This window comes from Felis catus, chromosome B4, assembly GCF_018350175.1.
Source record: "Felis catus isolate Fca126 chromosome B4, F.catus_Fca126_mat1.0, whole genome shotgun sequence".
Classification (NCBI taxonomy): domain Eukaryota; kingdom Metazoa; phylum Chordata; class Mammalia; order Carnivora; family Felidae; genus Felis; species Felis catus.
The window spans coordinates 52105659-52119281 of NC_058374.1; the positions used below are offsets into that span (position 1 = coordinate 52105659).

At 35.1% G+C, this 13623-nt stretch overlaps 1 protein-coding gene across 7 annotated transcripts in view; it reads right to left on the bottom strand.

Moving 5' to 3' along the window:
- Nucleotides 1–13623, bottom strand: part of PLCZ1 (phospholipase C zeta 1) — a 46439-nt gene that overhangs the window by 31956 nt on the left and 860 nt on the right. For 4 of the 7 annotated variants that reach the window (XM_019834609.3, XM_023256807.2, XM_006933552.5 and 1 more), the window contains exons 3-4: nt 12639–12762; nt 558–789 (exon numbers count right to left, since the gene is read on the bottom strand). In XM_019834609.3, coding sequence (XP_019690168.1) covers nt 558–789; nt 12639–12762 — 356 coding nt within the window. Of the gene's footprint in view, nt 1–557; nt 814–12638; nt 12768–13623 lie in introns of those variants that run through there. The other 3 variants (XM_019834612.3, XM_019834614.3, XM_019834613.3) reach the window with 3 other exon arrangements.

The following is a 13623-nucleotide window of genomic DNA, read 5'->3' on the forward strand; positions in this document are numbered from 1 at the left end:
AAAAGTGAAGGAAGAGCAAACAAAATTTAATGTTTATGAAATGTTGTAGACAATTACGTGTATAGACAATGGAGAAAGTAGTAATTTTGTAATATTTTATTCATTTCCTAGAATAGTTTTCACTTAGCTAATTTAATATTTCTATATATTTTCAATAATGTAATGTATGAAAGTAGAAAATTGCCTATTACTTGGTTTTCCTCTTATTAATGAAAGTGAACATGCTTTCTTTCATTACAGTACACATAACAGAATTTCATCCTGCTTTCCAGACCTAAGCTCATTTCTGAACACTTACAAGATATACTGAAGCAGTTAAAAAAAAAAAAAGAAGAAGAAGAAGCTGGACAATGAGGTAGGAAAGAATGTAATTGTTTACACAATGTAGTTTCCTAAAAGCTTTAGATACAGTCTATAAAATATAGAAATAAAACTGCCAATATTTTATTTTATCGAGAACAAATTTGACCCATTCAAAAATTTGAATTTGAGAACTGTAATTCATAAAAAGTACATTGCATTTAAATATTTGATAAAACTTTGAAATGCAAGCATACCTTCTTCAATAGGCTCATATTTCTGAATGATCTCAAAAGCAATATTTTGACTCATGTCAAGTATATACTGTTCTTGTATCAAAAATTGGAGCAGGTTTTTTTCAACAAGAAATTTCTGGTTACCAGAATACGTGTTGAAAATCTCAACAATTTCTTCTCTGTGCGCAATAATTCGATAAATTGATCTAAATTCTTCTATGGTGATTCTTCCTTGCTTCAGCCTGTCATTATCCTACTAAAAAAAATGACTGGTGGGCTCACGTGGTGAATATAAAAAACACAAAATAAATGAGTTAGAGTATTTGTATAATATATAAAACAACTAATATGTGAAGGAAGATGAATCTTACATTGGATTCACATCTCAAATAAAATCTATAAAACTGCATGAAATGACGCCAAAGTGAAAAATCACCACCTAAAACCCAGTGGCCACATTGGGAATGGAAAAAGGTGTGGGAAATCACCAGGATTCTAGGTTGTCTTTCAATTATACATTTCACTTTTCTCTTCCACTCTCCTTCAGTACCTTCTTAAAACCAGACAGTATGTAATCTCATGCCACAGGTATGTGTAAACGTCAGAGTACATCAGACATTCAAGGTCACTGTAAGCTACAGAAACTCCAATAGTGGCGGTAATACTACAGTAAATGCAGTAGTTATGTATCTTAAGGAAGTGGAATGTACATAATCACTGAAGAATTGGGGGCAGGGACAAACAAGTTAGGTTCCAATAAGAAAGAGTGGATTCACCTGGCTCTTCTGGAAAATTCATGTTTGAACTTTATGAGACAGAGACAAAGTGGGCTGGGTCCAGTTACTAAAAGTAACAGAAACACTGTGAGGTTTCTGAGTAGCAAAATGACTAGCAGAAGTAAAAGCTTAGAATGATTAGTTTGCATAACCAATTGGAAGAGATAGAACTGTAAGATGGATCAGAGAAGATGCAATCCAGGCAGGAGGTGGTGAGTAGAAACAAAAGAACTGGTATCGGCCAAATTATGAACAGAGAAGTCAGAAGGACTCAACTTATTAAATTTTACATGCATGAGAGAGAGAAGTCAGGAATGTCTATTATCAGGGAGAGTTAGAATAAAAACTAGTAGAATCATTTACAAAAAAAAAAAAATGGGAGGTATAGGAAGTATACCTTAGAAGGAAATTTAATTTCAAAAGAGGCTATTTATTGACATTCTTTCTCATTACATTGTAAAGAGCTTGAGTACAAGGAACATGTGTTGAAGGGCCATTGTAATGTGGTGAAATCTGACAATTTGTAAGTAGAAGGAGCTAACATTACATTCCTAGCTCCAAAATAGATGGGAACTTGGGACATATAAATTAAACTCTCTGAGCTTCATAATCTTCATCTGCATAGTGGGGATAGCACTACCTATGTCATCAAATTGCTGTGAGGACTGGAGATACATTAAATGGTAGCTGCAAATATCAATGTATGGTTATATTTTATCAAGTTCTGCTTCCCTCACATCATCCAGCCTAGTGTTTCCTCTTTTGCACGTGTGCCTATAAAATGAATCCCCAGGGTACAACAGGGGGTAAACACGCTGGAAATGATCTATTCATTTCTTCAGCAAAATTTCAGTAGTAGACCAGTTTGATATGAGGGATCCAAGAGGCAGTCGGAGCTGGGAATCAAACAGGAAGAGCACCAGTTCAGTTCACAAAGGAACATTAATCCATGTGTACGAAGCAACTTGCAGAAGGAGGGACTGAAATAAAGCCCCAGGTGGGAATGAGACGGAGATAAGTTTGAGAGAAAGGCTGGGATCTATGGTTGTCAAATTGGGCCCAGAGCTCATTAAAATAGCTCCTTAAAATTATGTAATCTTAGAGTAATTCATATTATCAATTTATCTTAGTTGACTAACAAGATTCGACTTACTATTTTTAAATTCTGGATTTTGAAGTCTATATAAGTCAATGTTATAGAATTAAATTTACTTTATTTTAGCCCCATCCCACTCATAATTTGTTATAAGATCTTTAACAAGCCCATAAAAACCAAAGTGAGCCCATAATTCCTGAAAATTTTGTTATATAAAATTGTATAAATTAAAAATTACAGTCCTACTAAATAGCAGTGTAAAATAAAATACATTATCCACTAAGTAATAACAGTTTTATTACTTTCGGGCAAGGTTTAAACTTGGCAATCTGACTTGTTCTGTTTTGTTTTTCCCGAAAGATCAAAGTTGTCATCTGATACTAGAAAGCATTAAAGGTGTAGAGTTCAAACAAAATTTCACAAATCCAAATAATTGCTGTAATTGATCCTACCCAAAGGAGTCAACCATCAAAAATTAATTAAATTGCCAAAAATTAAAAACCCCACACAACACGTGAAAATTGTATTACTGAAGATGGGAAGTTTTAATTTTAGTAGAAAGAGAAGGAAATGGAAAGCAACAGAAGTCACTAATCATGGAGTCTGGGTAACAGCATTGGCAGCAGGGGAAGAGGGAAGAAGGAAAGTGATGAGCAAGAAAGATTCAAATCTGAGGACTGAGACACATAATAGTGGCTGAAGCAGATAGAATAACAATGTATTAATTTAATATCTCCCCTGTAGGAGGAAAATGGAGTTCAGAAATCATATGTCAATTGTCCCCAATCCCACATAAAAGCAGCAGGAAGAAAGACATGCATGTCAATCAATACACCACTGTGCATATTGACAGTATATAAGCAAAATTAAATTGTGCAAAATACAAATCCAATCCCTTCAACTGCCTCTTAAATTGCTCAGTATTTCTTTTTTGTCTTCCAGACAAAATCCAAACTGCATTGTCTGGCATCCAGGGTCCTTTAAGATGTCACTAATGGCAACTGCTCTCATTCCTTTCTTCCTTGTACCTCATACTTTTGGCGCTCTGAATTAGTTATAGCATAAATAACAAGCTCTCTTGCTACTGAATAGGCTGTTTCTTCTGTCTGGAATACCCTTCTTTAACTTCCTAACCTACTAATTTTTACTCATTCTTTTTTTCATTTTATTTATTTATTTATTTATTTATTTATTTATTTCATTTATTTATTTTTATTTTTACTGACTATTGAAAAAAGTGTCTTACTCTAGAAGTCTTCCCAAAGTCCCTGTCTTCTCCCAGGCCACATTAGATATCCCCCTGCCTCTCGTTTTATAAGACTCTGCAGGGGCGCCTGGCTGGCGCAGTCGGTTAAGCGTCCGACTTCAGCCAGGTCACGATCTCGCGGTCCGTGAGTTCGAGCCCCGCATCGGGCTCTGGGCTGATGGCTCAGAGCCTGGAGCCTGTTTCTGATTCTGTGTCTCCCTCTCTCTCTGCCCCTCCCGCGTTCATGCTCTGTCTCTCTCTGTCCGAAAAATAAATAAACATTGAAAAAAAAATGTTAAAAAAAAAAGACTCTGCATCTTCTTCTATATAGAGTTTATTACACTGGAGTGAAAGCCTTTTTTTTTTTAATCCCTTCTAGAATTGCCTTGGATAGGAAGTTTGCCATTTTTTTTCTTATACTCTTGGTACCTAAAAGAGTGCCTGGCTGGAGGTATTCAGAATATGATCTATCACCTAAACAATGTTGTAATTCTGGTGAAATATGTGCATTTAATTGGATAAAGGAGTTAATATATCCCTAAACCTAGGAAGAATAAGAAAAGATATTTTTAAATACACATCATAGAAAATATGCAAAATGCCAGGCTCCACTTCAGGGAATATTGTAGCTTTTAGAAATGTTACATATTAATCATTTATAAGTACAGCATAAAATAAGAGTAATGAAGCCAGTTTTGTTTAAAAAAATATTCATTAAGTGTTTTTTTACAAGGCATTATAAAAAGAACTTTATCAAAAAACTCATTCAATGTTTATGTATAATTTAAAAACATATCTCATACCTTAAGAGCATAAATGCCATGAAGATAGATATTTTATTCTTTTTATTCCAATGCCTAGTACTGGACCTACCCTAGCATAGGACATCAGTGACTGTATGTTTAAACGTATGGTTGAAAACATGAAGCTAAAAGAACATATTAAAATAATTCTATTGATATTCTGATAGTATACTTTCAGAGAACAGAATCAAAGCTTTTCATGTGGTTCCCGGTTTCCACTGCTTAGTTTGCTAGTAAAAAGATGAGATGTCACTTAAAATAAACAACCATATAAGAAAGTTGATCTATCAAAACATAGAATTTACTTTTAAATTAAGATGAGGTGTTTTAAACTTGTCTGTAAAATTACACTAAAAACAAAGTATTCTAAATATATCACAGGATCTGACATATTAACTTATTTTTTTTTTTAATTTTGTTAAAGTTTATTTATTTATTTAGAGAGAGAGAGAGAGAAAGCAAGCACATGTGAGCCGGGGAGGGGCAGAAAGAGAGGGAGAGAGAGAATCCCAGGCAGGCTCTGCACTGTCAGTGCAGAGCTCAATGTGGGGCTCAATCTCAAACTGTGAGATCATGACCTGAGCCAAAATCAAGTCAGACGCATAACCCACCAAGCCACTTAGGCGCCCCTGACATACTACTTGAACCTGCTTAGCAACTTTGTCTTCTGTCTTCCCTTTCTTCCTAACTAAATATTTGAAACAGAAATGAAATTGGGTAATAAGGATGTAAAGGCAACACCTTATCAGAACCCTCTGGGCATTCATATTCTAGAAAAGGAAAGCCAGTATGAAAGTGTTATAATAGAAACTTTATACACAACAGACAAAGAAAGTTCAGTGATTCTTCTTGGAGACAAAAAGAGAGTCTTTATAGAAAAGGTGATCCTGGAGATGAGCTTTCAATGACAAGGACGATAGTTGCCTGAAAATGGGGAGAAGGGTTATTCTAATTGTTGGGATCAGAGTAAATAAGCACGTAACAGTACAAAACAGGTTATTAGAGAGGATGTTAGTAAAGCTTCAGTGAGAGAGATAAAGGTGAAGTCAAAACTGTATCCAAGGGGCCCTTGGCCCTGAGGCCCTCAGACTTCTCAACCAGTGAGTTGCTGATGAGCTTTAATGAGGTAAATCATATAGATTTTGTTTTAGAAAGATTACTATGGCAGCTATAAAGAGGGGAGATGCTAGGATTCAAACAAGGAACCAGTTCGTAGGGGTATTCAAATTTTAATGGACATATAAGTCACCAAGGGACTTGTTAAAATGCACAGTCAGCTTCAGTACATCTGATGCTACATTTCTAACAAGCTCCCAAGGGATGCCAGAAATGCTAGTCTGAGGAGCACGCCTTGAGTAGCAAATAGTTGGAGACCAATTGACTTTGTGTAGAAATAAAATACACCTTAAAAGATTTGAAAATTGGATGTAGAGGGTAAAAGGAAGAGTCCCGGAATCTCCCAGGTTTCTGGCTTGGATAACTGAAAGAATGGTGCTTCCATCGCCAAGAAAAGAGAAGACGACACTTTTGAAGGGAAAGATGGTTACTTAAACATATTAAATTTGAAGTATCTTCATCTAAGCCAAGACAACTAGTAGACGATTGGGATGGGAAGTGGGGACTAATGTATTACTGGAGAAAAAACAAGGATTTTGCAGGCAGACAGATCCAGATATGAATCTCCACAGTTATATGATATTAAACCATATCAACATTCCTCACCTCAATATCTTAATGTGTAAAAAGAGGCTAGTAACGACTTCCTCGGATGTTTGTTAAAATAGTGCATGCAAAAACCTAACACAGGGCCTAGAATATGGCAGGCGATGAACAAATAGTAGCGTGTATATGGTTTTGTTGTTCAGGATAGAAAATTTGTGCTTTGTTCCCGTTAAAGTAGTAATGGAAGCCATTGAAAGTCAACAAGGTGGTGACATAGGAAAGTCCAGAACTCACCTCCTTCCAAAGACATACCAAATATACAGCTATATATGGGACAATTCCCTCTGAAAGATACCTGGAAACTAGCTGAGTGAACTAACTTGCCTATATATTGAGCAAATGAGAAAAAATTCTGTATCAAAATGGGTAGGAGAGGCTGAGACACAATCTCTCCACAGACATCACCCCCAACAGGATGACATATAATTGAGAGTGAACACACAACCCTCAGCTCTCCCTGAGGAGTGAAGGGTTTGGATCTAACTTGTAATACCCCAAATTTTAAGACTTCCACCTGAGAGGTAAGTCCTACAAATACCTAGTTCTGAAGGCCAACTAGGGCTTGTGTCCACAAGATCCACGAAACTATAGTAAAGAGTTCTTAACAGCTCACAAGGACTCTTGGTGACTAGTCCCCACCAGAGCTTAGCACGGAGGTATAGACTAACATGTAGTTTTTCCTTGAAAGAGGCCTACTTGGTCACCTTAAAAGCCATAGCCTGAGAGTCATGCTTCTAATCTAACACAGGTATTGGGGCCCTACAGTCTTCCCCAGAGACCAGGGAAGCCAGTAGGTACCATTTTTCTGCTTTCCCTCTATCTCCCTCCAGATCACTAATATCTCCCTGAAACATGTGTGTGTACATATCTGGCACTCCAGCTCTTACAGCTGCCACTCAAAGGTTTGTGCTCACAGGTTCAGCAGAATTGTGGTAAACAAAGAGAAAATCCTTGTCTAGTTGTCCCTCAGGAGGTTGGTGCAGAGGGAGATGACAGAGACATTTGTTTCCAGTCTTTCCCTGAAAGAGGTCTGTTTGTATACTTTATAAGCTACTGCCTGAGGGATCTAATCAGCCCACATCTAGGTGCTGACTGGGATCCTCCCCTTAGGAACACTGATGGGTCTTGGCACTCCCTCAGTGACTGGGAGCCACTAAGAATAAAGCAGGCTGCTTGGACAATTGCAAAGGTTGAGAGACAAACAAAAGCTAAGTCTGGGATGAACAATAAGGTTCTTCTTCTAAACAAGGCCACTCCTTCAAAACTGGTGGAGGTGGCTGTTCTATCTAATGCACAGAAACTAACACAGACAGTAAAAAAAAAAAAAAAAAAAAAAAAAAAAAGAAATAGAGGAATATGTTCCAAATAAAAGAACAAGATAAAACCCCAGAAACAGATCTTAATGAAACAGAGATAAGCAATTTACCTAATAAAGAATTCAAATAAGGATTATAAACAATATGAAGATTACTCAAAAAATTAAAAATAGAACTACCATATCATACAATTCCATTTCTTGATATTTAGTGAAACAGAGATAAGCAATTTACCTAATAAAGAATTCAAATAAGGATTATAAACAATATGAAGATTACTCAAAAAATTAAAAATAGAACTACCATATCATACAATTCCATTTCTTGATATTTAGTGAAAGGAAACAAAATCACTATTTTGAAAAGGTATCTGTACCTCCATGTTTATTTGAGCCATATTTACAACAGCCAAGACATGGAAGCAACCTAAGTGTCTATCAACAGATGAATAAAGAAAATGTGAATAAGATATTATTCTTCCATAGAAAAGAAAGAAATTCTATAAATTTTGACATCATGGATGAAGCTTGAGGCCCTTATGTAGTGAAGTAAGTCAGACAAAGAAAGACAAATACTATATGATCTCACGTATATGTGGAATCTAAACAAACTGATCTAATAGAGACAGAGAACAGACTGATGGTTGCCTGAGGCAGGGGTGGTGGGTTGGAAGAACTGGGTGATGGTGGTCAAAAGGTACAATTTTGCAATTATAAGATAAACAAGTACTAGGGATGAAATATACATGATGACCATAGCTAACACTGATGTAGGATATATAATAACATGTTCTGCTGATGTAATACACAGCCTGGTAACTAAATTAGTAATACCATATTGCATATTTGAAAGTTGCTACAAGAGTTATCTTCAAAGTTCTAATAACAAGAAAAAGAAATTTGTACCTATGTGAGCTGATGGATGTTTACTAAACTTGTTAATCACTTTTCAATGTATACATACAATTCAATGTATGTCAAATCATGTTGTACACCTAAAACTAAGACAATGTTATATGTCAATTACATCTCAATAAAACTGGAAAAAAAAAAGAAAAGTTAATAAGATTGTTCAGGAATTATATGTAAAGTAAAAAGAAAGAAAATTAAGGACAGATGGAAAAGGAAAGTTCAGAAATTTTCAAAAAAAAAAAGTGATGTCATAGAAGTGAGAATAGGAGTAGTTTAAGAAAAGAGGGATAAATAAAATGCACAGAGAGGCTAACCATTGTATTTACCATTTTAAAAATAGAGGTTTTCAAGGCAGGTATGAAGGCAAAGTTTATTGCAATGAATCATGAGGAAATGGAGAAAGAAATGTAAAGGTGTCTTTCAGTTTATTTGCTACAGGAGAGAATATAACTTTTAAAAAAGGATATGGAGTGGGGCGCCTGGGTGGCTCAGTTGGTTAAGTGTCCAACTTTGGCTTGGGTCATGATCTCAGTCTTTGTGAGTTCGGAGCCCTGCATCAGGCTTTATGCTGAGAGCCTGGAGCCTGCTTCAGATACTGTGTCTCTCTCTCTCTCTTCCCATTCCCCACTCATGCTCTGTCTCTCTGTCTCTTTCTCTCTCAAAAATAATTATTTTTTTTTAAAAAGAGAAAAGGATATGGAGCTATTTATTTTTGAGAGAAGATTAAAAATAAGCTTAGACTGTGGCAGACCAACTAAAATAGGAAATCATAAACTTGCGGTGGAACCAAACAATATGTAGCTGAATTGACCCAAGTTGCAGATTTGTAGGGCAGACACAGCAGAGAAATACTTTACCTCCTCTCTCTACCTTCTAACTTTCAAACCACTCTACACTACTGCCAGATATATCCTAAACTTTGCACTATTTCCCTCCTCAGAAAAGTTCAATGGCTACCCATCGTCTATAAAAAAAAAATCCAAACTCTGTAGCCTACCTCAGGACTTTTGTGATCTGGCCATACCTAGCATTCCTCATCACTTCCTTGCATACATCCTATATGCAAGTCATACATTGTTACCTTTTATTCGCCAAGCACTTCTCACACTGTTATCTACATATACTGCTTCTTATTCTTCAAGGGACAATAAGAATGCTCTCTGTACCACAGCCTCTGTTATAGATGCCCAAGTTTGAGTCTCTGTCTTCTCAGATTCCCTGTAATTATTAACTATGATATTTATTATTATCTACTTATAAAATAGCAATTTCTGTATTTCTTTCCCTCCTGATGAGAGAGACAGAGAGAGAGAGTGAGAGAGAGAGCACTTTATTAATTTTTTACAATCCACAGTTTCTAACAGAGTCCCATGGACATCCTATAGATTTAATAATGGCTGTTAACTGCTTAGAGAATTTGAAAACTTAAGGTAAGTCCTATAATAATATGAATTCTTAAAATTAAGAAGGATGCTATTTCATACTCAACTAACAATCAAGAATGTAATCTCAGACTAGCAATATATATTGAAATGACACAGAATATTTCTTATAAAATATATTGTGTGCTACAAATTAATGACAATGGTAAAAGCAATAAAGTTTTTTTTTTTAATAAAAGGATAAAACAAAATCTTACAGAATTGCTCCCCAAGTCATGGCTCAAGAATTGATTTTGTAAAATGAAAATGTGAATATTTTTCCAGGGTAATAAAGGTACACAGTCTTTACTTAAATTTCATAGTAAATATTCACCCAATAAGAAAATAAATTCACATCAGAATTTATGCCAGCTTCTTAAGAAATCAATAAATGTAATGCAACTTCCTATATTTTTTGAACAGTTATGATTGATATACTTCAAATAATATTTATTGAGTGCCTACTTTTTTCCAAGCCTTATACTAGATACATTCACAAATAATATTTACTATTCAGCACAATCCGGCAAGATAACTATATTAGTTTCCCCATTCTGCAGGTTAAGACATTTGCTTAGGGAAATTTCTGATTTGCCAAGTACTGAACAGGGAAGATCTGATGGAGTGAAGAATCTCCACGCCCATTGAGTTTGCCAATAACAATAGCCCTGAAGCTGGAAGATTTTGGTCACCAAAATAAGATTCTTTAAGATTCATTGCATTTACTCTGGCTACAAGGTGTATCGTGAATTTTGGAAAGATAAACAACAAAAGTTGAAGCAAAACAGTCCAATGTTTAAGAAGCTTAATTTTTATCTATCCAGAAAATTTCATTAGCCAATACACCTTCCCTAGCATTCTATTTAATTAATTTCTTAATGCATATATGGCAATGTAGCCAAAGGCAACAAAGTATCATCTATTCAAGGGCCTAGGGGAATTATTTTGATGACAATTTCTTGTCATGATCATCAGCCTTGTTTATATGCAATTTATGCTTAAATTATTTGAGGCCATTTTAAAGAGGTTTTTAAAGAACTCTAAGCAATCTCTGTCCCTCAATTATAAAAATTATTTTCATAGCCATTCCAGAAAGGTTTTGCTAAACAAACTAGACCTTCACCCTCTCACGTCTAAATAATTGTTAATATCAACTAATGACCTATTTCTTTACCTGTTAGAACTGTTGCACATTTTACATAACACTTTTTATTAGGGCATGCACTTTACTCAAGTACATCTCAGACACATATCTTCATTTTGCAGGTAATGCAAGGCAACCTGATAATCACTGAATAAGATTGATCACATTTCACATTTGATACAGATTTAATATATTACCTCTCTGTTGTGTTGAACGTGAATTTTATTAAACCAAAAAAGTACATATTTGGTTCTCCCATTGAGTGATACCACTGGGGGGGAGTTCTACTTGTGAAGATCTTTCACAAACCTTGTGTTCTTCAGGTATAGTATTAGACATGAGTTGCTTAAAATTCTGATAGCTTATGGCAGCACGGACTACTTGCATTCATAAAAAACAATCTGAAACTTTTGTCTTTTACTGCAGTCTCTTGAGAAGTGCAGCTTTTTTTTTTTTTTGAACCTCCTCTTTGTGATTTGTAAACATGGGGGCTAAATCTTGTTGAGAGAAGTACTTGATAGGGCTGCTCCATGGTCTCCTGTGTCTCTGCAAGTTTTCCAGCAGAGGCACCAACACTTACTTCAGAACTAGCTTTTCAAGGATGTTTGCATGATGAAAAGATAATATCTCCCTCGAGGGGAAAAAGCAGGTTTGTTTACTGTGCATGATAATAATGATAAGGGCACCCTCCAGGGCAAAGATCAGACAGGCTTACTTCCTGTAATAAAAGATTTGGGTTCCTTAAACTTGAGGTCCCTCTCTGATAAGACAACCCAGGGCATGTGCCTCTGTCAGTTGGCCCTCTTCACATCATGCTTTGGAAATTGAGACTTGGAGAAATAGCACCAAAATGCTGATACCCTTGCAATGGCTATTTTTGTAACAAGGCTATTTTCTCTGAACCAAAAGCCTGCCTCGGCCGTCATCCATGAAATTATATCAGGCTAACTGGTTAGCTTACAGGCAGGTAACACAGGTTTCCCAGTTTGTATTAATGGTAAGAATTTCACAGACTGTTATCTGGGTAGTCACTTTTAGAAAATAGTATCATATTCAGGATTTCCATCTTCTTAACTTAATTAGCCAATTCAGTATTTTTACTTGATTTGCCAAGAAATTTGCCATTTCCTAGCACAAAACTCAGCTGGGTGCTTGGATTTTTCTTACTTATTGATGATCTTTCCCTCTGTCCTTTAGTGAAAAAATTGATCCAGTTTCCATCCCCACTAGTTCTTCAAACAAAGAAAACTTCTGGCATGATTTTCTACTTTGAAGTGAGTAAAATACCATTTTTCTCAAGATTTCTTTTTCCTTCTATAAATCACTAACATCTAATCCATTTACCATTTCTTCATTTATGTGATTTTGATCTAATCATATGACCAATCCTAATCTTACATGAACATTCTTGTATCTTCAGCTAATTATGCTAAATTAATAATCTGGTATTATTTCAAATTTTACCATTAACTTATTTTATCTCCTACCTAAATTCTCTCCTTCTTGATTGTAAATATATTTAGCATAATTAATTGCTTTAATTCTCAAGAGACTAATTTTTCATATGTATTTTTTGTAGAAAGCATCCAAGTAGCTATTGACATTTCCCCTATATTGGATTAAGTCCTTCATAGGATGGGGCAGACAAGGGGTGGATATTATCTCACCTTAAAAATAGATTTCACATGAACATAATTGCACTGAATATCTAATTTTTCAAGTAATTTGTGAGTTTTTTCTAGGTTAATTTTTCCACCTCTAAATTCATCCCGAATCATCGACAAAAACCATGTATGAAGCACAAAAAAAGAAGTTAAGGAAATTCTCACAGAAAATCATTAAGTACTTAAAATGCCTAAGGAAATATTTGATTTCTTTTCAATTTGACGTTTTTATTTTTATTTTTAAGGGATAGTCTATCTTTTGCTTAAGTGACAAAATAATTCTATGATAAATTATGGTTAAAACAAAATTAAGTAGGTACTATTCTGTAGTGAAGGTATGAGAGGGCATACATAACAGAATAAAAATTATAGGAAAAGAATAAAAATAAACATTTGAGGAATCAAGTTATTATTTGGGAAATACAGTCTATTTCCTGAGACATGAACTTGGGGGACAGCTGGGCTTCAAGATCTCCCTGTCACTTGACGTCTCTCAAGTTCACTTTCCTCATCTGAAAGGTGAGCAAATTAATATTTAGGGAAAGTGGGGGCATAAGTTCTCAATATATTACTGAACACAGTTTCTGCTACTGAGTGTTCGATAAATAGTTACCATGTTTGATATATTATTACCATGACATTAGCCAGATGTCCAGCTACATGTGCCAAAAAAAGGCAACATTTTAAGTACCACCAAAAAGGGTTAAAAATGCCATGCTGAGTGTATATTTGGTATGAATAGAAAATTAAAATAATCAAGCTTACTTACTGTATACAGACAAACTACAAAAAAATTAGGACACTTCAATTGGAAAAACTGAAGTTGGGAATTAATATGACAACTTATAATATCATGAAAGGTACTTGTGAAAATTGTTCAAAATTCCACTCAGTTTCAGACTGCTAAAACTAATGAAAAGCCCTCACATATAAAGGCTATGACTTAATATGGCAAAGCTCATGTTCTCATAAGAAAAAGACAGGAAGT